General features: G+C 49.5%; 1 protein-coding gene across 4 annotated transcripts; it reads right to left on the reverse strand.

Moving 5' to 3' along the window:
* STK40 (serine/threonine kinase 40) lies at positions 1–25,026 on the reverse strand. 4 transcript variants are annotated; one of them, XM_055799436.1, is made up of 12 exons: positions 24,897–25,026; positions 17,175–17,287; positions 15,016–15,135; positions 13,928–14,013; positions 13,286–13,429; positions 12,011–12,238; positions 11,116–11,168; positions 8,225–8,340; positions 4,846–4,990; positions 4,367–4,486; positions 3,289–3,373; positions 1–2,472 (listed from the first exon to the last, which is right to left on the reverse strand). In XM_055799436.1, the coding sequence occupies exons 3-12, from the start codon at positions 15,125–15,127 to the stop codon at positions 2,254–2,256; spliced, it is 1,308 nt and encodes a 435-aa protein (XP_055655411.1). In that variant the 5' UTR covers positions 15,128–15,135; positions 17,175–17,287; positions 24,897–25,026; the 3' UTR covers positions 1–2,253. The 4 variants fall into 4 exon arrangements, with proteins under 4 accessions (XP_055655411.1, XP_027638804.1, XP_027638803.1 ...); XM_027783003.2 differs by lacking the exon at positions 24,897–25,026 and adding an exon at positions 24,032–24,436; XM_027783002.2 differs by lacking the exon at positions 24,897–25,026 and adding an exon at positions 18,927–23,117.
* Positions 25,027–25,868: the final 842 nt, after the last annotated feature.

Consider the following 25,868-nt stretch of genomic DNA (forward strand, 5'->3'; position numbering starts at 1 on the left):
TCGGTATGAAGTTTTATTGCCGACATGCAGGAGTAGTTTCGATGTAGTACAAAAATAATGTCTTTATACAAATTTTTTTCCTTTTTTTTTTTTCTTTTTTTTTTTTTTTTTTTCTTCTCTCCTTACAATAGGCTCCTTCCCGCAGCACGGCCCCTCTGTCCGCACCCCCAGCCCCTTCTGCCCTCCCCATGCCACCCCCTCTTCCAGTTTAATACAAGTATGATTTACTGGCGATGACTGGTGCACAGGAATACTGGGTATGATATAGCCTTGCAGAGTCCCCAGAATATTGCTTCAACTTTGGGGGGGGAAGGGTGTGTGTGTGTGTGTGTAAAAAAAAAAAAAAAAAAATCAGGAGAACAAGACAGGAGAAAACCAGAGGGAGAGAGCAGAGCCCAGCTGGAAGGTCCAAACCCCACGGGTGCTCAGGGGCTGGGGGTCCCTACTCTGTTGCTGGTGGCACAGGGGGGTGATGGGCACACAGGGGGGTGTACTGGGACAGACCCACCATCTTTAAAATAAATAAGGCTAAGACTTCAGGCTACTGGCTCAGCTGGCTGGGGTTGGTGCAACTGTTCTAGTCTGTATTAGTGTTCACAATTCCCTGCCTGCCCGCTGCCAAGCCGCACGGCTTCGGCGAGTTCGCAGGCAGGATGTAATGCCCGACGCTGCCAAGGAGTTTCAGGTCAATCCCTATGTCCCCACAAAGATGCCCGTAGGTTGGCCCAGGCTAGACTCAGTCTGCTTCCCCAGCCCAAGGCAAGAGAAGGCAACAACATGCTACAAATAGATCAGCTACTTGCTCCCTGCCCACAATCACTGCGGGGGGGTAGAGCTGGCCCCAAAAAGCAGGGCCAGCCCCCACAGCCAAAGCCACAGCAGCTTTTCCCATCCCTGCTCACACCTTTCCTTGTGTCCAGCCCAAGGCTGGCAGGAGAGGGTGATGCTGGAGCTGCCACGGGGCTGGGAGCAGCCAGGAGCAGGCAAAGGTGGCAGCCGGAGTGCTGGTGCCTGGAGCAAGAGCCCTGGCTGGGGTCCTGTGAGCCCTGGGACTTCTGTGTGAGAACAGTTCATCTGGCAAGACAGGCATCCAGTTCACAAAATGAGGCTCAGAAACAATCGTTCCTGTTCTCAGCACAGGCAAACACTCTTCCAGTGGCATTAGGTGACAAACCGGGACATCCTTCTCCCACCTCAGCACCACGCAGGGGTGGCAGAGGCAGCCCCAGGTTTGCATGGCGAGGCTGGGATGGCAAGATAAGCTAGGGAACAAATACAGTAGAGACTTCAGCCAGCCCCTTCCTAAATCTAGGCAGATTATTTTGGGAAGCTTTTTCACATTATAACTCATATATTATATCTGTACCACAACTGAAGTGTGAAAATGCTAAATCAGAATTAATGCAATTTTAACTGCACCTTAGATAAGCTACTGAAAAAATAAGATTAAATCATATATCCTTATGAAACTAAAAGAATCAGTGAAAGGTGGGTAAGAGGTCAGAGGCCACACCGGGCCGAGTCCTGCAAAATCTTTGACAAGATCCAACCTTTGCAGCGATCGCCTGCAAGGACAACTCTTGCCTGAGGCAGTGGCCGGGCTCTCCAGGCAGCCCCCGGTCACACCAGGTAACTGGGCGGCTGTTTGTGCCGCTCACAAAGGCCTTGGCACACTGCAGCCCACACACGGCCACTGAGGGTTAGCCAACACAGCCAAACCAGGCGGCACGTTAAGGACAAAAAAAAAAAATTGATGCAGATGAAGGGAAGTGGGAGGTTTCAAGAAATTCTTCCTTTCGAGAAACCCTGATAAATCTAAGCTTATTCAAACCATATGGAGCGAATGCAATCAGCCGACTCTCCGTACTGCACAGCCGCAACTCTTGTGCCAGCAAAACCAGCTTCACCCTTGGTAGTCTTCTCCTTTCCCACAGGCTTTGCTCGATCCAGAGAACAGCATGGTTAAAAAGACAAGAGAGGTAGATTACAGTCATGATTAAAAGCAGATTAGTCATCTAGGCTTCAATTTAAAAAAAACAGATTCCAGAAGATGCCAAGAGGTTGCTGCTTCCAAAACTAGCTTTTTCAAAAGTCTCCCTCCAGAGCGAGTGTGAGTGCGTGTCCCCGAACAGAGCTCAGAAGAATTGCTACATTATTCTCCATCACGGGACACCGGTATTGCTGTTGAGCTGTAGTAGGCGACGTGAAAGGCAGACTGCAGGATGGTGCTTGTGCTCTCGGATGTGTGGGAAGCTACTTCCGAAGGTACCTCTGGGCCAGGATAGCTGCGTCCAAAGGGTTCATGGGCTGGGCGTCATGGCCCAGGCGTCGCACCGGGGGGATGTTCCCAAACTGCCGCTTCTGTAGGAAGCTCTTGGCCTCATGCAAAGTGTTTTTCTCCTCAGCCAAGAGCAGCTGCTGCCTCATGTAGTTCTCGAACTCGTACTGCGAGCACTCCTCCGTCACCTTCACCTGCCACAGAACCACCCCGTCAGAGCCACAGCAACACGCAACAGGCCCACAGCTCCTCTCCCGGTTCTCCTGAGCTACCACGGGATAACTGCAGTCTCGATGCAAGACTCCTGCTGCCAGACGTACAGGCAGGACTCCCCGCAAGCCATTAGCGCCACCAGGAACAGAGGTCTGGAAACCTCAGTGGCTCTGTCCTGCTGCAACTCATCCCAACCCTGCCAGACAGTCAGAGGCTGCAGCTGTCTGACCCCGGCTCTCACATCCCACCCGCCCCACCCCCCCCCAAGCCCAGCGGAGGGATTTCTGATGGCAACACCAACTGTGGCATCGCAGGCAAAGTGCCTACAAGGCCGTCCCTGGGCAGTGAGGTCACCAACCGTCCCTTCCAACGTGAAATACACTGGCAAGAAAACAGGATGTTTGCTCTCACTGCAGAGCTCACTGGAGAGCCCGAGCCAACGCTGCTGCCTCTTCCTGCCTCTCCCAGCACATGCAAACTCTCAGCTGCATGCGAGGGAGTGAGCGCTGCTCCGAGAGGAGCGAGCTAGGGGCGGCTCCAGGGCCCGCGAGCTCACTTCCAGGCAGCATGGCCAGCTGGATGTGACTCCCAGTCCCAGCAGCGCGAGCCTTTCCTTCCACTGCACACAAGACAGCGATGCACTCTGTCACCTTGCAGAGCAGCAGCCACAGCGGGGTCCTCACCGCCCTCCCCTCGCCAGCTCGGGGGCCACAAGGAGCTGCCACCTCCTTCCATTACCGACTTGGCACAGCGGCACGGGAAAGCAGTTCCATGGAAAGCAAAGTAGGAAAACCTACCTCTTGGGGGTTTTCAGGGTTAGCCACTTGGTCATCGATGTCTGGCACCACTTGCAAAGGGCCACTCAGCGAGGACATAGACTGCCTGGAGGGAGAGCAGAGTGCCAGGGATTCGGAGCACAGCACTGGCTTGCCCACCCTCACCCCACACCCCGGGCACAGTAACCCTGCCTGGCTGGCCACCCGTGTGGCACAGGGCTGCCAGGATGCCACACCAGCCACTCCTCCTAAAGGACACTACGCAAAATTCAATTTCCCTGGTATGAAATCACATTATAATCCTCAGAGCCACCTTTTTTTTTTTTTTTTTTTTTTTAAACAGGATGTGGAACACTCTAACTCTTGCATAGGTAGGAGAGAAAACAGCCACAGCTCCAAAAATCACAGCCTTCACTGCTGACTCAACAGGCAACAACAACAACTTTGCCTGGGCATGCTGTGCAGCACAGACAGAAGGTCGCAGGGCTGACAAGAGGGCTGCACCAAACAAACACTGCCAGGATCAGTTTCTGCTGGAGTGTGCTACTGGAATCTCATCCCAGTTGGTTCATGCCCGTCCTGGAGTCAGATTTACCCTCAAAAGGCATCCCCCCACCTCGCCTGTGTGGTGTTCCCACCTGTGACGGCATCTCCTGCTCTTCTCCTCTAGAAGTCTCGTGACTGCTTTCACTTAAAGGACAATGCAGTGCTAGTTACAAGCTTGCAGGAAGTCTCTCTGCATTTGGCTGCATCTGTCTGCATGTGTAAGATATTCCTGACCATCAGACTTCATTTAAAAATCAGATCTGGGGAGCACAAGGGGGACACGGCAGAGGCCCTCCTGTACCCCAGTACTGTTTTGTAATGTTACTGCTCTACAGACTCCAACCTTGGTCAGTGACATGCATTTGTACAAGCCGCTCTGGCTGTATCTATCAGCAGACACCAGTGGCTGAGACACAGGATTTAAAGCCTTTCTTGCAGTTCCCACAGATCCTCCCCTGGTGTCCTGTTTGGCAGCAGTCTGCTGGCCACAGCTGGAATAACACAGCCTGTGGCCGGAGACACCATGTTCCTGCCTCTCTGCTCTTGCACATACCATGATGCTATGATGGAGCTGAGAGAATCCAGCACTTCAGAAGCTGTCAGACGCTGCTGCGGATCCAAGACCAGCAGTTTTCGGATCAAGCACACAGTGTTTTCTGAGACCCGTCCATCCCTGGGAGAGAGAACACACAGTGACCCTGAGCGTCCGAGGTGGGCAGAGGCAGCAGCAGGATGGATGTGCTGGGAGCACAGGTCAGGAACCAGAGGAGCCGCTGCTGCCCTGACAGAGACCCCAGAATTAACCAGGAGGCTGATTCCCTGTCCCTGCAGCACGGAGGCCTTCACACAAGATGTCCCAGCTTTGTTACTGCTTCCTTGGTGTCTACTGCATACGGTCTTTGTTCTCGTTACTGCTGCAACCCTCAGGGGCTTTGAGGGAAGCCCCTCCAGCGCCAGCTGTCCCAGTAAGGCCCAGAGCACCACCCGCACAGGCACCAAGAGAAGGGCCTCCCCGGGACGGGCTGTACTCACTCAGGGATGGTGTACTCGGCAGCCTTGATTTTGCGGAAAAGCTCCTGAGGTATGCTGTCGTAGAAGGGGAACTGGCCATAGAGCATGGTGAAGAGCACCACACCCAACGCCCACATGTCACTGGGTTTTCCACGGTACGGCCGTCCTGCAGGGAGCAAGGAGACACAAAACCACCACGCTTTACAACACTGCTTGCCTCTGCTGCCCACCACCAGCAGCAAAGGCACTGAAGTAACCTCTGCAGGTGATCCTGTTTTCTAAGCATTGATCAAAATGCTCGACTTCCTATCACAAGACACTAAGAAACTCTTTCAAAGGTGCATCCTTCATGAATAAGCAAGTTGTTCACCTCCACACAGATGTCTTCCCTTCCCCTACAGAGCAGGGCCGTCCCTGCTGAACAGCCTCGATCGGAGCCAAGAGCATCCAGGAATCTGAACCCCTCTGTAACGTGCTGGAGTTCTCACTTCACTCCCCTTCCCCATCCCAGCAGACTGTCACCACCGGGAGCTCCTGAGCCTCACAGGCTCCGCAGATGCACCCTGCTGCAAGCCTGGGCCAAAGGAGAGGCCGAAGGAGAAGTGAATTTAAGAGCCAGCGAGCAAAAGGCAGGCGGAGGCAGGGAAGAAAGCCCAAGAAGGATAAGTGCTCTTCTGGTGGAATAGCCAAAGATCAACACCAACCTCACCACCCCAGCTGCACATGAGATCTGCGTGGAAGCACAGACTAAGACTCTCCACACCCAGCTCAGACTGAGCTCATCGAGATGGGACTCTGCCTCTGGGACAGATCCAGCACACAGCCACCAGAGCCTGCTGTGAAACCACCGAGGGCGCGCGAAGGTGCCTCTCCTGCACGGAGGCATCCCCAAAAGCTGCTGCAGCCCTGGGATTCGCTCGATGGAAATGCTGCTTTGAAGCCCCTTCAATCACACCATAAATCAGCAAACAGCAGCACGCACGAGGGTCAAAAAATTAAACGCCAGTGCCGTACCACAGCACAGGACTGAGGGAATGACTTCCTCTGACTCACGCAGTGAGTCACTGCTGCAGCATTTGTTATTTGTACTAATTATTCTTTGCTTTATACGCTCAAAAAAAGGCACCTCTCCCTCCTCCTCCAGCTTTTCCTGTGGTGACATTTCACCAGCCATAAAATACAAGCCATCTCTTAGCAGAAGACAGCTCCTCTTGGAGACCTAAAACAATGATTAATTCTTCAGGCGTTTTAGCTTCCCCTTGCAAAGGAACATTAGCAATACAGACAGAGGGATGCTCAGTCTGAAGCTGGTGGTGAAGCTTGGATGTCCTCAAGTAACTTTTCTCTCAGTACTCGGAGGGGAACTGCAGACTGAGCCATTTTGCTCTGGAAAACGCTCTTCCAGAGTGTTGGGCTGCAGACACCCAGCAGGTAAGGGCTACCGGCAGGGCGGTCAGAGCCCGAGCGCAGTGCGATCACACCCGGCGTCAGGCCAGGCGGTGCTCCAGCGGGAAGCAGTCCTGCAAGGATGGCTGCGCCTTGCAGGGTCTCCAACGGCCTCAGCTGTCGGAGAAGTCAGCAAAACCAGCCTGTCCAGTCCCTTGTGCCGTGACCCACGGACAGGCCAGCTAAGCCACCACCAAGAGAGCCATTAGAGGAAACGTGGGTGCTTGCAGCTGAGCTGTGCTAGCAGGGAGGGCAACAGGGCTGAAGTCCAGGACAGAACAGTACCCTGGACGAGCAGGAAGGAGCAGCTCCATGCAGCCTTTACTAGACACTTGAGCTGCAACCGCTCCAAGCTCCTGCAGAGCAGTTGGCTCGTATCATCCATCTGGTTAGAGGGGCCTCAGGATATCCTGCAGAACAGGAAAGGCCTGCAAAAGACACATGTTCCACCTCCCCGCCTGCCTCTGCTCCCTTCCTGGCTTCGTCCTGCCCAGGAGGGAAGCAGCCTCAAACCTGCCTGGCAGATCACAACGGAAGAGCTCAGCTACATTTATTGCTGCTGCCTGTAAACCTGACAACAAACTTACTAAAGCGAGTCCACTGGGTCTGGAGGTATCAGGACTAGCTCCCTCTGAGGGCATTACTGAAATACAATATAGCTCAGGATACCATAAACAATTCTTCAGCAGAGGTGTTTTCAGTATTCCAGGTGTTATCCTCACATAAACAAATGTGACAGACTGGCAAGGATTCTGGCTTTCACACCAGCGCACAGTGCTGCCCAACAGACTGCTGACTTTTCCAAAAAACAGCTGGTGCTGATGACCTGCTGTCCAGTTTTAGGCAGCTTCCCATCATCCAAACCCTACCTCAGCCCTGTGGATGGATAACCCTTAGGCAGGTGGGATGTACTAGGGGTGATCTTGGACCACAGCGTGCAGTTCAGCTTCATCCAAAGGGAATTTTATCTGTGCTCACCAGTACTCCACAACATGAGCTAACGCACAATAACTGAAGTCTCCATAGAAAGATGTAGATATGCACAGTCCCAGCTGCAAATGCACCTTTCAACACTGTCCAGCTCATCTGGATGAAAAGAAAGTAAAAAAAAAAAAAGCAAAAAAGCCCCCAAACAATGCCTCTGTCACTACACTGACAAACAGGACCACCACCGCCTGCTCAGCAGAAAAGCTGGTACAGTAGCAGACCTTAAGAGCTCATGGAAGAGAAACCTCCTGAAGCAATTAAATAGACAGAAACCACATCTGTTCCTGAAAGTTCCACGCACTGGAAACAGTTAAAAGGCAGAAGGACATGAGGGAAAGCTGCTCGGTGCCAGACTTCTGCTTAAGGGCTCTGCTGGAGACACGGCATCGGCCAGGCTGCTGGAGACAAGATACAGCCCAAACAGACAGCTGGTCTGGCCCGGTGTCATCGTTCCTTTATTTTTAAGTAACTCCTCCCAGTGGGCCCAGAAGCTGCCCAGAGGGTCAGTAGTTCCCTTCTGGAAGCAAGCAGCAGTTGCAGCAACTGCTCCTCTTAGCGTACGGCCTGGAACAAACAGACGTGATGGTGGGATTTGGGCTGACTGCCTCTTCGGCCTGGGGATTTACCTGCAGCTTAAGTGAAGCCTCAGGAACAGGATTCAGACATGGGAAAGAGAACATCTTGTGTGCAGCCAGCCTTATTTAGGAGCAGGCAGGAAGCTTTTAATTAGCTTTGAAGTTCAGACTAGCCTTAAGAAAAAAGTTACACTCTCTCCTTCCATCCATACTTTCCCAGTTGGAAAGAAACAGACCAAGTCTCATAACTGGACCCTAATTAAGAGGCTCTCACAGAAGGCCGGTTACACATGGGAACAAAACTAAGTGGTTTTCATGTATTGTCAAGAGCCACAAACAAAAGTAGTGTAGGGGCTGCGAATGCCCACCGAGGGCTGAAGGGGATTGCCTACCACTGAGCACATCTGGGCTGATGTAGGCAGGGCTCCCTCGCTGGTCCTTCAGCAGGTCATCTTCACTCACCAGGTGCTTTCCGAGACAGAAGTTTGTTATGGTTATTCGATGGGTTCTGGGGAGAATCAGAAGGCATCAGTGAGCAAGGACCGTGCTGCACGAGTCGAACAGCACAAGCAGAGATGTTAACACTAAAACAGAAGGGTGCATCTATGGGGCTTTCTGGGAAGCTTGATCTGCTGGGGAAAGACAAGTGGAGCTGTAAGATCAGCTCCATTCCAAAGGGAAGGGATTCCACACCTGTCGGCACAGCTTCCAAGACTCTTACGGGGGGGGTAAGAAAATTTCTTTTACAGCTACAGACGTTGTCTACACCCAACCTGAGTGGCACACGCAAGCGTGGCTGTAAGCACAGGGTGCTCACGTAACTTGCTCACGTTGTGGCCACACAGCTGCCTTTTGGCCAGCCTGCCAGCAGCACAGCACCATGCAGGTAGCAGCAGCACCAGGATCTGCACCTGTACACTTGCTGACCAAAGGCTGTTAAAGTGGAAGTTTATTTTAATTGCTGGTTCTACCATATGCTTCCCAAGCACCGTCTCTAAAAGCAAACATTGCCTGGAAGCTGAGGGGAAAATAACCTGCAGAAGGCCTGGCCTCCACGTGCTGTTTGCTGACGTACCACCAGCAGATGAGCTACAGAACCTTTGATCAGATTCAGTACAACCCCTTCCGCATTCCCCAGCAGTGGCACAGCACGAGCCTGGTGGCAGTTTTATCTGATCCGATCCGCAGGGCTGTCCTTCACAGGCAAGTACACAGAACAGCGAGAACTGCAGGTACATGCAATTTCTCTATTAAGATACCCCTACTTCCCTATGGTATTGCCAGCTCCAGTTAATGAATTTTTCCAGGGAAAGTGAGCTCATTACAAAATTATCACGTTACATCTTCCATGTCACTCAGATAATTTGGATTTTAACGTACAACTTAAAGGACTGAGTAGAAAAACACCGTCTACAAGTTTGCTATATTCTTGAACAGTACTACACAACTAGAGCCCAACAGAATTAAGTCAGTCACAATAACCAAGAAATATTTCCAGCAAGTCTAACAGATAAGTGAAATAAAACCAAGTGTGTGTTGGCAACGGACAGTTGATTATTAAGAAAGACAGACTTGTGTTTAAGAAGTGTCAGCTTCAACTGTCAAGAGATTTCCCTGCAGGTTGTTATTCAGCCAGGATTTGTTAAGGATTTAAAAGACTAAGCGTTCTAAAGGACACAAAAATGTTCAGGGTTGCTTGGTTTTATTTAGTCACTGAAATTTGATCTAATCTGTAATCATCCAACCACTGTGCTGGCTAATTAGAAAACCTGCAAGGCTTTAACGTCCGCATCTCATGAGGGACAACGCTGGAGGGACCTTCGCTGGCCCCGGGTGTACCATGCCTGGTTAGGGCTTTGCAGTGATAGGGAGCTTCCTTCACTCCCCTGCTAACAGAAAGACCTGGCTTTTTTGTGAGCACGGCTGGAACAGAACAAACATTTCTGATCAGCCCAAACGGCTGGTCCTCTCCATGGTGATCTATTCTTATGCCTCACCCACCCTTTCACATGACTCACTGCTGTAGAGGCTACAGTTTCTCCTCACCAAAGCTGATGGTCTTGCTAGGAAAAAGCAAAAACATAGTACGTAATACAAAGAATGACTTTAGCAAGTGTGTTCACAAAGCTTCAAATACCTTCCCCCTTCCTGCTAGGGGGGGCCCTGTGTGCAGCTCTATCAGCGGGATGCTCCAATGCACACTTTGCCCAGAAAAGCGGCTCTGAGTGGATCCTTTAAAGCAGCAACCTTTGTCTGCCTCTTCCTAGCAAGAAAAAGAATCAAAGCAGCAAGCGGATGATAAGAGATTTACCTTAAAGCACCTCTAGAGAAACGACTTAAAACAATTTAGAGGTGGCCTTGAAAAGCACTAGCTGCTGTGTGTCGGAGAGGCAGAACCGAGAAGTTCGGCCTCAGTAGGTAAAATCTATTTTGTTTCCAACAGTATTAGGGAGGAGAAAAAAGCTGTGACCGCAGTGAACCTGCATGCTTTGTACAGACTCTGGAAGCCTGCAGATCTACAGCCTTCCTTTTTTATTCATTCCACAGAAAACCAGACAGTGTGAAAAGACAATAAAATTCCACTCATTCTTAAAGTTAGTGCAAAATATTTAGCCAGTAATGTAATACTGAAGGACACAGCAGAGTAGCTGAACTAGAACTAGCTTGCCAACTAAATAACTGCATAACCCAAGACAGCTAAAAAACTCCAAGGAGCCACCAAACAACGCGCACGCTGCCACCACTTGTGCGGAACTTGTGCCTCACGGATGCTGTTTGCTCTGCTCCGGGAGGGCTGGTCCCTCTTGTGTCTGCACAGCATCCAAGGCATGTTGGACATTGGTGCATTATAAACTGAGGCTTGCACCAAACCAGCTAATGGGAACAAGGAAGCTATTTCAAGCACAAATACAGACTAGACAGAAGAACTTTTGTTTAGTTAAGTAAATATTTTACTGCTAGGAAAAACACAGCAGTGCAACAGTCAAAGGCTTAACACTGCTGTGATTACATACAGACTGCAGTGTTGGGAATTCCTTCAGCACGACGGAACGTGAATTATTGTGAACAGAACCACTTATCACATTTTATATATATATTAGCAAAAAAATATTAAAGAGTATTTCCCTTGCAAATTTCTTTGCGCAGCTGGCTTCCGTCTCCCTCACCATTCTCACATGACGGCACTCTCAAGTGCTGCCCTCAATTATGTTTCTAGTAGAAATCTGCTTCAGGGAAGAAATGTAAGACAACTGCCACCACAGCAGCTCTCCAGCAGACTTACCTTTTGTTTAGCACCATGTTTCCTAGTTTCAAGTCTCTGTGCACAATATTTTTCTGTAAAATATAGAACAGTACAACGTGAGCAAAAGCATATTTGTTACAGAGGTATAAATTCGATACTAGGACAAAAGCACTAAGTATCTTCTGAAATCATGTCATCTTCATTCTCAGAAATAACCTAGATCAAGGTTTCAAGTCAGGTTGCATCCTGGGTACTTTGTGCACTTCATTTTCCATTCTGGTTAGAAGGACAGAAAAGTGAATTTGCTACTTTGAAAACAAAGATAGACCTGACTGAAACTAAGAGACCTGAAACTTAACAGTCCAGGCTCAGTAAGACCAATATGATGAGCATTCCCTTAAAAGATACAGGCTTCACCGCTTTGCCAAGGAAGGATGAGTGTCCCCTGTCACAGGGTAAGAAGTCAAATACTGGCAGAATCTATTTTTGTTACAGTGATTTCTAGTTCATTGATCTGAAACTTGTAGCTTGAGGTTCTGAGCTTAGAAATCAATTCTTACATTGTGATTTATTTTGCTTCAAATGGAAATAGCTTAAAGTGTTTCCTGCATTTGATTAGCCTCTGCTCTCCTCTTCAGCTGCCCCTTTCTGTGGTTAGTAACACTGTTGTTCACCTGATCCGCATTTAATCCAGCTGGCCCCTTTCCACAGTCAACAAATTCTACATTATCATAGAGAAACTTGAGGGGAGGGGAAGGGAAGGGAATGCTCTTTTACGGCTTGGGGCATCAGGTCTCGCACAGAACACTGTTACAAGGAAACATCCATCCCTGTCATCTCGTCACTGCCTGCACAAGGAAGTTTTAAAACATCTATTATACTAACGTGGGAAAACTAAGGCTTCCAGCACTGACAGGGGTAACAAAGATCTTACCTTATGTAATGCTTCCACCACTCGTACCACATCATAAAATATCACTACCGTCTCCCGCTCGCTGAGTCTCTTCTCTTTAATGACATAATGCTGCAGATTGATCAGATCTGCTGTTTTGTCACTGAAGTCATGAGCACAGAGACAGTCTAATACAAGACAAATACGCTTCTTCATTTTTCTGACCATTCTGTTGGCTTCTAGATCTTCTATAATTTCACAAGCTCGGTCCTACAGGGAGACAAACAAATGAGCAACAGTTCAGGGAATTTATCTGGGCCTATGTACCTGCATACAGAGCACTAGAGAATAAATAACTATGTGGTGATCTCAAAATAAGCAAATGCAGTCATAGTGCTTGATCTTTGCCCCAAGTTGGGATTAAAAAAAAAAAAAAACCCACCAAACAAACGATACATGACCTCTACTTAAAGAAGCCAGAGAAAGTCTATGCTCTTTGGTTATATGTGTATGCCAGCACTGATACTGTTTTTACAGACACCTTTAGATAAAGCCTCTACAGTGGTACAGGCTCTCCAAATACTAGCAATCCAACACATTATTAATGAGAGGAACAGAAATCTTAAGACACAATTAGCAGTTCTTCCATAACATTAAACAGGATGCAGCAGAGTTGGACATTTGGCTTATTTAAAGTATAGTACAGATGGCCTCAAGTGAAAAGTCTGCTGACAAAATTTAACCAGCCAGCAAGGCAACACCAACATCCAAACCAGTAATTCCTATCAGCCCATTCCATCCATAAACAGCTCTGAAGGCTTTAACTGCAACACAAGTCACTCACACAAGACACTGGTCAGCACACCGACTAGTTTAACTTGCTGAAACAGTTCCCTGGCAATTTGTCCCCTCTTACAAGTCATCATAAAACAGCACAGAGTCCAGAAAGCACAAATTCAGCTATAAAAGGCGCTCTGTGGGTCCAGAAAGCACAAATTCAGCTATAAAAGGCGCTCTGTGGGCACAAATTAATTTGCCAGTGAAACAGCTATTCTTCTATTTGAAGAAGATGCTACTAAGCACCTGTCCCATGTCTGAATGTTGTCACATTTCCCAAATCCCGTTACGTGCCACTTAACTCTCAAGAGCCCCTGCCACAAACCTGCTTGTTTGAAGCAGCAGCGGTTAATGTCAGCAGTGTGCTGCTAAGTCTTCACACAAAAGAATGGGGTCAGCACAACTGTAAATTATCCAAAAGCAGCTCAAGCCAATAGCAGTTACTGGCATTCCCCCAACCTGGACAGTGACCAGCTGTACCTGAAAGAGCCCATGATGATGAACCACTCCTTCCTGGTTGTGGAGCAGGGAAAGGAGAGAATATTCTGTGTGCAGCAGCATCTTGCCCTGTCGCTCCTCCTGGGTTTCTATTCCTTTATCACCCCTTTCTTCTAAGGTGAGAATCTTCAGGAAAAGGGAAAAGACCTCTACAGTTCCCAGAAAACACAGAATGTCCCCAAACCTCTCTCATTTTAGGTATTCACATGTGTTTTAGCAGCTGATGTACTTGCTCTGATGTTTGCACACTTGCCACAAACCTGTCTGAACTAACATCTGCACAGAATGCACAGCATAAGCTTGACTAACACACAAAAGCAGCTTAGGTGGCTTTCTGCAAATACTCCAGGTGATTTTTTTCCCCCCACTGGAGCTGCTCCCATTTCAGGTGCAGCTGAGCAGATCAGAGGGCTCCAGGAGAGCAGCAGAACAACCACAGAGGCCTCATCTCAGGGCTAATCTCAACACCAGATCTATGCCTGGTAGAACTGCCCCATCGAAGGGAAGTTCCAGCAGCCGTTTCCGACAGTGTGCTGCTTCAGCCTACACCACACATGGCTGTGAGTGCTTCTGTCACAAGAGTGAATGAGCCCCAAAGTTCTGGAAGCCCTGCAGTTTGCTTACCTTTAGCTGATAGAAGTCATCTGTCCCATCCTTTCTTGCCAAACACTGAACAATACTTGGCACGGGAGAGTTACCTAAACGTGGACCTAGCAGCACAAAGCAAAAACAGACTTGTTTTCCTTTAAGCAGCAATGACTAATTCAGGGTTACATCAGTATGCAAGTGTCACGCAGTTTACATTAGTTTAAACTAAGTTCCTTTTTTTTAGTAGACTAAGTGCATTTCCACAAATTACACTCTGAAGAAAAAAAAATGGTATTGAACTCTGAAACCTTTGTGGACAATGTTTCATTTGTTCACTGGAGAAACACTTAACAAAAGCCCACACATGGCACAGCTGTTTTCAGAAATTCAAATTTCTGCATGCCTGAACCATACGGCTTTTACATTTACTAGCAACACCCATGGCAACTGCTATTACCACACCTCTGAACCTAACTGCCACCTCTGCAGACACGGCTCAGGTACACAGATCAGTCCAAATTTCAAGCTAACATACAGCTTCCACTGCAGTTTAAGTCAATCAGCTTCCAGTTGATTATCCATTGATTTCCACTGTGAAGTCCACTATGGTTTTGACAGTTTATATAACAAGTTCTGAACTAATAACTATTCCAGTAACTATCCAGAGCTAGCAGAGTGGTCTTGCCTTTGCACATACTGCTCATAACAACCACTAGTGCATAAATAAGTTGCCTACACGCTGATTTGACAGCATATTCCAGGCAAGCAGGGTTGAGCATCTCCCTGGAGCTCTAACCAAAAAGGCTCCAGAATGAATTTGCTCTTTACCAAATTTAAGCATGTAGTTAGAAAAAACCAAACCACCAAAAAAAAAAAAGCAAGAGCAAGGGCTGATATTGATCTTAAAAGCCATGCCTGCCTTGCTATATTAGTATTATGAAACTCCTTAGCTTGACCAGCTGCAGAAGTTCCAAGGGCTGTAGCAGAGCAGCATCAAGTGAATTGCACTGAGCTAAGACGCTGAATTACACATCTGCTTTGCCTCATTTTATAGTGTCTTTTATTTTCAGTTTTGCAATCAGTAGCTACCTTGAAAACTGAAGAAGAAACCCCTCCCTGCTTACCTAGTATAAAAGGGCCCGCTCTCTTGGCATTATTTCCAGAAATCCCTGTACAAAGAGCTTTTGCTTTAGTGGATGTTTCCCCAGCTCCTCTGTCTGATGCTCGCCGCTTCATCCTTGGCTCTTGAAAGAGAAAGAAGAGCACATTTGATGAGCAAGTGAGTTAGTTTCTTATACTATCCCTTATTTTGTACTGGAAGGCTTTCACCTACTGATGCACTCGTGTCTCTGCCTACTTGTGTTTCTACAAAAAAAGCTATGGCTCATTACTGATAGACCAGTTGTGGGCTGGAGACTTAATGCATTTTTGAAGGTATAAATCAGCCTCATTATTCAAAGCAACATTTCCTAGAACACTTGTTTGAGACATACAGTGGGAACAAGTCAACATAATGAAAGCTTGCTTTACAGCAAAACCAAATTTGCAAATTAACATATTCCAAAACTAAGTTATCATTCTGTATGGATGTTTACTTCTGATTCCGCCTGTGGACTTTTATGGGTTCCTCCACAGAGGAATTCCCACCAGGCATCGCAGCTAGCTCACCAAGTAACTCGGAAGGCTCAAGTCTGTTCCTCAAACTGCCAAGAACGTACAAACTAACTGACCATAAAAAATAAACAGTATCTTTCACCTTTTCCAGCAAGGGCACAGAAGACTGAAACATGCTAGTTATCAAGAGGTTCAGTCAATTTAACAATGATATTTCAAAAATGTAGTTTCAGTCTTAAAAAAAGTCCCCCCCTCTCTCTTTGTACCTCTTTAGGCTTTAACCTTTTTATTACATCTCCATCTATCTACATCCAATGCAGCTGAAATCTGGATTCCAATACATAAAGGTCTACCACTTCAGTCTCTATGTGCAGGGGTCGATGCTTTATTTTGAATGAACACACTATTACCTGCCTTTGATGGATATTCTAATGAAAGGAAACACTGTGGTGCCAGTACGTGTGCTCTCTTGTACTACCCACTTCACGCAAAGGACAATTGAATCTATTAAACATGCATCTCATGCTTCTGCATCCAAGTATTTATTCAAGGTCCACACATCACAACAATTCAGCACAAATAACCAAAAGCTTGGCTAAATCCTACTTATTCAGGTACTGCAGAAAATCTGATTTCCAACATACGTTTTCTGCTGCTCAGAAATCTAAAGAGAATTTGTAGCAGAACTTGCAGGAGAATTTGTATTGCAGAACCAACACCTAAAGGGCCAAATAAATTCTAGCCTTTGTGAATAAAACACTTCTTCCCCAAACAAAGGTCTTGTTTCAGTTTAGCAGGAAAAGAACGTCTCATGTTTGCTGCCAGCCCAGCCTTCACATGCTGCATGCTCACTACAAGAATAAATCGGCTCCAAAGCGATGTTTTGTTTCCAATGCACCACCTCCTCTTCACCTTCATCTCTTGGAAAACAGTTTCAAAGACTTTCATAAATACCTAAATGCTAAATGCTCATTCTCTAACCTTTCAAAGATTTTTTTTTTTTGGGTGGTGGAGGGGTGGGGGAAGAGGAGGAACTAAGCAGAGATTCATTTTCTTACTCTGAGCAAGTCAAACAAGCCCCGATAGTCTTCCCTAAGAGATTACTACAGCAGACTAGGAAAGTATTTTTGGCTTGTACTTATTTGTTTTAAAAAAAGTCCCAGTGTTTCACCACGTAAGAGATGGATAAATCACCACGCTTTGAATGAAGTTTACCCTCTGGCAGTCCCACCCTTTCTGTGGACACAAGCATGATCTCATTGCATTAATTCATCGAGCAGTACCTGTCACCAAGATCAGAGACAGCAAGAGAGATAAGGTGAGAACTGCAGCAGTCTTTGCATCCTGCACTACCGACTTCCACCAGCTGTTCAGTCTCCGACAGAGAAGCGTTACCAGGCCCAGCTAGCTGAAGAGAACAAAGTCTTGAGCCCCACATGCAACTTGTTCTGTTCATTCCGCATCCCTGACCTAATATTTGATTGTTCCTAATAAAATTCTCCACTCCTTGCAACATCATCATGCCCGCTGGAAACCTATGAGTAACATTTCCACTGGAGAAACCCCACTGCACAGAAACTCTGAGATAATGACCGTTGTGCAATCCAAGCTGGATAGCAATCGCTGGTGCAAACGGCGTTATCGTAAACAAAATAATCTGAGGACTCACGTAGTTCAGCATCAACTGTATCTTTACTCTTCTTCCAAACTAGGTTTTCCAACGTCTCAGGAGACAGGAGTCATCACCTTGGAGAAGGCTGGATGGTCGAAAGGTCGAGGACTCTGTAATGTGAAATGAGATACACTTGATGCTGTGGTTCTGGATTATTCTTGATTACGATAACATGGTATGCACCAAAACTTCTGCAGCTTGAAACATCTGTGTTTGTTTTGGCTTAGAAAAGGCCTGAAGCTCCTGATACCATGTGACAGGAAAAAAAAAAGGCTCTTGAAGTTCAGTCCCCAAAGAGTCACAGGCATATGGCCCTGCACAGCAAGACAAATACAAGCGTCAACGATCTCGAAAGACATTCTGTGATGTGAGACAGACCTTCAGCGCAGAAAAAAATACGTTCTTCATTTTAACCTCCATCACACAGTACTAGCTCGCCTGTTCTTAACAGTATCTTAAATACACCCAAGTTAGCAACAGTGCCACGAGAGAACCTTCACCTCTAGAAGTAATTTTAGTCACAGTAGAGTTAATGCTTAAAGTTGGACTTGAATTGAACAATTTCTGCAACAAAGAATAATACATTGAATTTTATTCTTTTCAAATCCCTGCAAGTTAATTCCTCTTTACAATTTATATTTGGCCTCAAAAAAAGTAACCAAACTCAGCTTAAATTCAGTGCTGCTTAATAGTTCCTCTGGTCCCATTAAAAAGGAGAAATTTAGGATTTAAACCAGACAATCTAGAATTGAATCTATACCGCCTCTACCGAATGCTTAGTTTAATCCTCAGATATTGCACGTGTTAAATGTTTGTTAATCCAGGCTGGCTTAATTTACCAGTATCCACATAGATCAACCGAAAAATGCACAAGGAACACCTGGGACATGTGAACCAAACTCCCAGCACCTCCCAAACCACATCACAGTACTGTCACCTGGTCCTGGGGGAGCTGCAAAGATTTTTTTGCTAAAGATCTTTCTGAATTAAAGCACCAAACCTATTTATATTTTGATGAACAAAGTTCAGAGCCACTGCTCTGGGTAGCAGGATGCCCTGGCCAGGCAGACCACGTCGAACCGCTCACCCACACGCCAGGTAGCCAGCGCTCTCGGTATGAGTCGTCTCGGCACTGAGAGCGAGTGAAGGTGCCCCAGCCCTACCACTGCTTAAAGGACATACACCAACTTACATCTCACAGCTCTGTCACACAATATTCGTAAAAGCAAGGGAGAAAACCACCAATATAAATGAGTCCTGTGCTATTAAAGACAATCCTGTGCCACTCACAGCACTGTCTACCCAATCTCCCTGCTCCTTACCCTGTTCCAGCTGCATCACGAGGCAGCAAGGACAGCACAGCCCCACAAAAATCTCAGGAGCCCTCAGCAGCACCCTGAGGGAGCTCACACCTCAGCTCAGCAGAGGGTGAGCACTTTAGGTTCCTCCAAGACCGGAACGAAGGACGATCGGATGGAAGGAAGGTCCCAGAGCAAAGGGAAGAAAGCCAGGGGCAGCTGTTGTGAAAAAGCAGGAAGATTTTCTGCACATTGTGTAAACCCAGTTAGAGCAAGGAAATTGGTCAAAAGGGCACAGGCTTCCTTGTGTTAAGCCTCCTGTGGAACGAGTGGCCATCCACTAGGCATAGGGTAAGAACAGTATTTTGAGCCTGTCTTTAAGGAAAATCTTAAACCAAGAACAGTAATGTGAGAGGTTCCCCTCCCTGCCGAGCCAGCGGGAGCTTTCTACCTGCAAATTCACTGAATCTTGGCTTGAGCTGGGCTGATACAAAGCTCTGATTTCAAGGCCTTCCACTGCTAGAAGTACTCTAACACGAAGCTGGTATTTCTCAGATACCCACAGCTGAAATATATCCTGGAAGAACAAGCTTTAAATAAGATTTAGACAAGAGCCATAATAAGCTGGATGGCTTAAAATGACTCTGCAGTGGAAACACAAGGCCGCAAGTGCCGAGTGGCAGAGTGGGATGGGGGTCCCACCCCCGGAGCAGCCATCTGCCATCCCCCGGCACATCCCTGGCCCCACCGCGGGCACCGCTGGCCCCTGGACAGGCGCTGGCTGCAGGACCCCTGCACAGCTCAGCTGGAAGGACACTGGCAGTGTCACTGCTCCTCTGCCCAACGTGTTCAAACAGCAAAGGAGCTGCTGCTTCGTGTCCTGCAGCTAGTGTTGCCAGAGCAGCGGAGCCCTCCCCGGACAGGCTTGCTCAGAGCACACAAGAGGGGATTACTGCATGGCACAAGGATTTCCTCCTCACACACAATGAGCAGAGGACAAATAAGCAGTAAGTGGAGTCCCATGCACAAACTGGTTATGCTGCAGCACAGCTGAGAGTTAAAATAGCCTAAAACTGAGAATGTAGAACATTTCCATGAGAGGCAGCAAGCCTCGCAAGATCGAAGAGCACCCCCCAGCCCCTGCAGCAACGTCTCTGTCTACAGGCAGCCCACAGACAGCTGGGACTTTCCAATTCTTAACACTAAAAAAAAATAATATCATAATTCATTTTAACAGCAGCAGGATAAGTCTCAAGAGAGAGAATCCAACATCTATGCAAAGAACCAGAACAAAACCACTTAATCCCTTAAAACGCTCCATCCTAGGGACAGGACAGATACTGATGTAGTGGGTTCACCGCCCCCTCCCAAAACCCAAACTGAACAGACTGAATCAAACCACCCCCGCTCCCTGTCCCACCATCTGTAACAAAAACGGTCTTCTCAGACAGACAATGAAATTACAAGTCTAGCACAAAAATTCGTTACTTAACCATTTTAATGTGATGCATGCAATGTATCAAACGTCTTACTGGAGAAGCTTCTAAAGCTTCTTACTGTGTTAGCTATGACTTTAATAGAATTATTAATCAAATAATTTGGAGACCTAGATGCAACATCTTTTAATTACGTAGCTTAAGGAAATTGTCTAATTCCTGAATTACTGCATGATGTTCCAGTGCCCAGCAAAACAACAAAGAAAAACAAGAGAGGAGGAAACTGACCTTTTCATCTGGGATTAAAGAACAAGCAAGTCCTACAGTCCAGCAGCCACAGCTAATAGCTGGAGCAGGAAAAAAACAGTACCTTTGGGGCGTTAACAGGATTACTCAGCAGCACAGAAACTAGTTAAACACTGGAGCAGCTGATACAGCCTCCACAACTCTTTCTGTTGTTTTATCTTGCAACAAGGGGACAAAACGAGTTAGCTGGTATTTATACTTCCCAGTGTGATGACTGGCAACCCCAAAGGTGTCCTACCCCACTGCTACAAAGGAGCAGAACTCTGCAAGTAAGGCAGCGAGATGAGCTGGCAGCTGGGAACCAGCAGCAGATGACAGAGCCCACCAGCATCTACTGGAAGTTCAGGGCTATCAAGGACAAGCTCTTTCAGCAAGAAGCTCACGCCATTATAAAAGAAACTCCCTGGGAGCCCAGGTGCTGCAGAAGCAGCTCCCAGGCAGCCAAAGGAGCTGAGCTGTGTCTGCTCCCACTCACCCCACTGCCAGCACCCCAGCACCTGAACCCTGCCTGTCGCTCCTGACCTGGAAACGCTGCAGGTGGAAGCACGGCTGGGACTCGTGGGACTTGCAGGCAGGGCTGCCGACTCAGGCGCACGCACAGGACAAATGAATCACCTCTCTCCCCATGGGCTTCGTCACCAGGCTTGAAACCTCCACAGTGGAGAGGCAGCACTGCTGGGTGCTCAGCCATCCAGGGAAGCACGGCATTGCTCTGTACTCGTGAATTATCCATCTCCCACCCCAGAGGGAGAAGACCTGTCACCCAACAGAGCAGCATTTCTACCCAGCTTTCTCTTCTGGCAGGCAGATAGTGCAGCATTTGGGATGAACCTGGAGACCCGGTCCAAAGGTTTTTGTCCCACTTGCCCTGTCCACTCTCCTCTCAGCCAGTGCCTCAGCTTTTGCAAAAATTAAGCTACAAAAATTGGGCAGTATTTATCAATGACAATTAACTGAAGTTCACATTTAAGCCTGGCTCATGGCAAATTCCAGCTCACAATAAGCCGTGTTGGACATGACCTAAAAACCTACACGAATGCTAACATTAAATGAGTAAAACCTCGAGAATGGCCTGACTTCCCCGCACAGGAACAAGCAGGTCGGTATCGCTGCGAGAAGCGGTAATCCCAGAGCATTGCCACACACCTTCCCTGGGCAAACCCGGCCAGGGACAGCTCAGAGCAGAGTCATCAGCGCTCCCAGGGACAGAGGCTCCATACCCATTGGAAAAGCTTCCCTGAGAACAGGCGGAGTTCGGATCAGCCAGGCCTGAGGAGGAGCCACTGGCTGGGGCATTACAGGGAATGTTTGCCAGGCAGATCCCAAGCAAAGCAGGCGTGTGGGAAGGAGGAGCTGCTGCAGCCAGGCACAACGCAGCTGGGGTGGGCTCCCCTCTCTCTACAAAGCACTGTAGTAGATTCACTACACAGGAACATTAACTTTACCAAAGGCTTTGGAAGTTGAACCACTCTGTAAGAGAAGTAATAACAACAATATTTAAAAAAAAAAAAAAAAAAAAAAGCAGCCCATCAGATGACTCAGAGCCACCGGTGCAACCCATGTACCACTGTGTGAGCCCTTCCGGGAAGGGAAGCCTTCTCCAGAAACAGAGGAGCCCTGACTCAGAGATTTCTTGGAAACGTGCGGAGACTCATTCAGTCTTCTTCCCTAAGTGAGAATTTCCCTCAAAACCAGACACAGAGTTTCTCTGACCAAAGGAGAAGGAAGAATCCCGAGGCGCCAGCACAGCACAAGGGGCCGAGGTACCTGGTGAAGTATGAACTTGCCAAGCAAGCCACACTTTGGGAGACCCGAACACCTCCGGCAGCCCCTGCCGAACCAACCCACTAGAAAAACACCTTCCTCAGACCAACCTGCTGATTAGTTTAATCCCAGGTATGTGAGCAAGGCATGGCAAGCACTTGGGAGGCCATAGTGCAAAAAGGGACCCCAGTACACCTTGCCTACATCTCACATCTACTGTCGCCAATCTCCAACTTCTCAGGGACAAAAAAGGCTTCCACAGGCCAAGTCACACATCAGGGAAAGCAAATTCCTTCCTGGCCCCCCGCCCCCGGCAGCTGGGGAAACTCTGAAGCACAGAATTCCAGCAACGTAATTACAGTGCAAGCAACAAGCTGGGCTTTCTTTAAACCCTTCTGATGCATCAACACATGAGATAGCCAAAGACTCATCTCTGGGAGTTCCCTGTTTGGTTACATAAACACTAACTTCGGTTTAACCCTTTCACACTTAAGCACATGCCACATCCACCAGGAAAAATCCATGCTCCAGCCCAACATCATCATGGCAGGGGCACCTACAGCCGAGTACAGCAGAGAAGAGCCTGGAAATCCAACTGTAGCACTCTGACAGCACCCGAGACTCCATTGCTCTCCCAGCACACAAGTTCCTGACCTTGGGCTGCTCCTGTGAAGTCTGGCAGTTATTACCTTTCAAGTCACCATCAGGTGAGACGTGTATTGTATTACAAGGTTTTATTTTTTGTTTATAGCTTATGTTACTATGTACACTTAACATTCCGTAAATCCACTACAGCAGGACTTTCCTCACGCGCACAAAGATTATCACATGACTTGCACACATGCTGACACTTTCTTTACAGTGAGGTGTGGCTGCTGTTTTTAATGATAACCTACTTATCTAGCCTTAACTAGACAGAAAGAAACACATTTTCTACATATACTGCCATGGTAATGTTACTGTTGTGTGTGGCATGAAAGCACATTGACAGACACTGTAAGTTCACAACTATGTACCCAATTAACAAACAAAAAAAAAAGGAAAAAAAAAGAGCATTTCACATAGAAAATTACAATGGACATAGTCTCTCCTGTGGTCTAGCAAGAGCTCCCAGGCACGAGCAAGGCGCACACCGTACAAGTCCAGAGCACAGATAACACATCTCTTATTTAGGCTAAGCTCAGTGGGCAGTTCAGGCAAAATAAAATCAATAGGGTTGTCCTTAATCAAACAGCAGCTAAGTGCCTACAAGGCTTCCCTCTGTGCGGTTTCAAAAGGAGATCATTCTGTAATATCCTGAGGATAAAAAGCAGCTGAACATGAGTATGCTTTTAAGTAATGCGATTATGTGACCAAACCATCAGCACGGATGCCACAGAGAAACAATAAAAGGATGTAGCACAAACACTCCAGCAGCAGGGAAACACATCCTGCATCCCAACCACTGCCAGCCCGGGGCCGCTCACCAGCAGGTAAGCCTTACTGTGCTCTGCCCCTCAAGTTACACCTTACCCAGGCTGCAGGCACCCTGAGAACCCAACCACCCTCCACCTGCACCCAACTCATGTCCCTTCTGCCTCAAAGGGAGCCTTGCTGTCCCGCAGCAGGCAGGTGGCTGAGGTGCAGTAGCTCAGCCTTGTCATGCTGGGCACTGGCCTCACTCCGACTTCTCTACCTCGCTCCAGACACAGGCTTGCAACCTGAGGAGACCAGAGCCCAAGATGCCTAGCACACCCACGTGTAAAAGCATACATTAAGCCTACACATCAAGGCTCTAAACTAGTAAAGAACCGTATCACCGTCACCGCAGCACATCTGCAGCCACAGCAGGAGGAGGGAGCAGCTGGCCTGGAAGAAGACAAGCCCCAAAGCCCTTTTATCAGGGAGAGGAGCAGCGGCGCAAAGACACCGTGCCACAGGCTGCCCCCAACAGCAGCACGCGGGACCTTTAACGCTCTCGCTTATCACAGTGGTGAAGATCCCAAAGGCCACAGCCAAAGCCAACAGGTAACAGAGACAGGCTCTGAATGCAGGAAATCCTGAAGCATACCTCCTTATGTCCTCCCGACGAGCTCACGCAGGGAGGACAGGACAGGTTTCTGTAGTTAGCTCCAGCTGTAATACTTCATGGTCTTACTCATTCTCACTTAGAGGTATGACCTTCAACTACTCACTGCTGAGACACACGAGACTCCTCCTCAACACAGAGGTCTGAAACAACTAAATTAAGAAACTCCTGCCCAGACTGAAAGCGAAATCAGCACCAAACACAAGCTGTTTGCTCCCTCGGCAAGCCCTGAGCCTGTCAGTGCATCGCAAAAAGACCTGTGCTGTCAACAAAGCCCAAACCCCCGCCAGCGCTGTCACAGGGCAGAGAGCGACAAGGGAGCTTTACTAAGCGATATTTAAATCCAGCCGCGGCATCCCACCCTCGCTGGCGAGCGGCCCGCGGCCGGTGCACCGGCAGTACACAGGCCGGCCGGGCCGGGCCGCCCACCGGGGGAGGCTCCGCAGCGTCAGGAGCTCCCGCTGAAGAGCCCGGAGGCCTCACGGCGGCCCAAGGCCGGGAGAGCGACAGGCAGCGCCCGCAGGCCACGGCACGCGCGTGGGGACGGGCTCGGCCTCCCCCGGGCCGCTCCCGAGCCGCCGGCAGCGGGGGGGCTCCGCCGGCAACGGCCGCCCCGGCACAGGCCTCTGCCGGGCGGGCACCGCCTCGGAGGCCCCGCGGGCTGCCGGCACGGGACCAGGCGGCGAAGCCTCCGGAGCGGATAGGGTCCCCGCAGCGCCCGGCCCGGCCCCACACGGCCACGGTTGCCGGCGGCGCCTCCCAGCCGCGGTGCCTAGGCCGCCCACCCCCTCTCACAGCGGGCCCAGCCCCGGCACGAGGCTGCCCGCTCCCGCCCGCCGCCGCTCACCCATGGCCCCGGGGCCAGTGCGGCCGCCGGCGCCTCCCGCAGCCCCACGCCCGGCCGCGGCCTCCGCTCCGCTCCGCGGCGGCGGCCACCTGACAACGGAAGTGACGCACGCACCGCCGCCCCCCGCCGCCATCCCGCCTCCTGGCGGCCGCCGCAGAGATGGCGGCGAGGCCCCGGGGAAGGAGCGGCGCTGATTGGCAGGCTGAGCTATCTCCGGCTCTGATTGGACGAAAACCCAACTCCTGGGAGGGGATATTTGCGGCAGATTTTGATTGGTTGAGACGCGGCGGTGAGAAGCGAAGGCTCATTGGTCGGGGCGGGATGACTCCCTCCGCCGATTGGCTCCCGCTGGAAGCCAAGGGGGTTGGTGGGTAGGCGGGAGATTCGAACGCGCCGTGATTGGAGGAGAGGCGGGGCCTTTCCCGGCGAGGCCCGGCCCCACGGGCCGCTGGGCCTCGGCGCCGCCGCCAGTCCGACCCCGCTCCCCCGGTCCGGCCGCCGGGCCCCGGGGGCAGCCCGGCGGGTCAGGGCCTGGGCTGGACACTGAGCTCTCAGCTACCCGCGCCAGGCTGCACCGAGCCTCAGCAGCCCCGCACCAGGCCGCACCAGCCCCAGGTTCATCTCCTGGAGCTGGACGTGAGCCCAAGGCATCTCTGCAGAGCCTCCCACCCCCACACCAACGGCCACACGAGCCTCTCCTGGCGCTCCCAGCTTGCCCCTGCTAGGGATGCGGGGTCCCTCGTCACACGCATTTCTCACGTGAACTCTTCAAGATGACCCACCGCCACCTGAGCGACTATTTGGGACAGGGCGGCAGCACCTTTGCTCTCGGGGTGCTCGAGCTGCTGACCGCTCCAGCGAGGTGCCCAGGCCCACAGCCAGGCCAATGGCACACACCGGGGACAGACGCCAAGCTCCATCTTGGAGGCCAGAGAGCACCGTGTAACAAAGGGATCCCTGCAGAAGTAGGAC

Source organism: Falco peregrinus, chromosome 3, assembly GCF_023634155.1.
Source record: "Falco peregrinus isolate bFalPer1 chromosome 3, bFalPer1.pri, whole genome shotgun sequence".
Taxonomy (NCBI): domain Eukaryota; kingdom Metazoa; phylum Chordata; class Aves; order Falconiformes; family Falconidae; genus Falco; species Falco peregrinus.

Bases quoted from the DNA above. Each gene is read 5' to 3' on its own strand.
- STK40 (XM_055799436.1), bottom strand. From the start codon at position 15,127: ATGAAGCGGCGAGCATCAGACAGAGGAGCTGGGGAAACATCCACTAAA. The intron at 4,487-4,845 runs GTGAGTACAGCC...TCTCTCTCCCAG, and splicing joins GCCGAGTACACCATCCCTGA to GGATGGACGGGTCTCAGAAA. The intron at 3,374-4,366 runs GTATGTGCAAGA...CTCTCCCTCCAG, and splicing joins AGCTCCATCATAGCATCATG to GCAGTCTATGTCCTCGCTGA.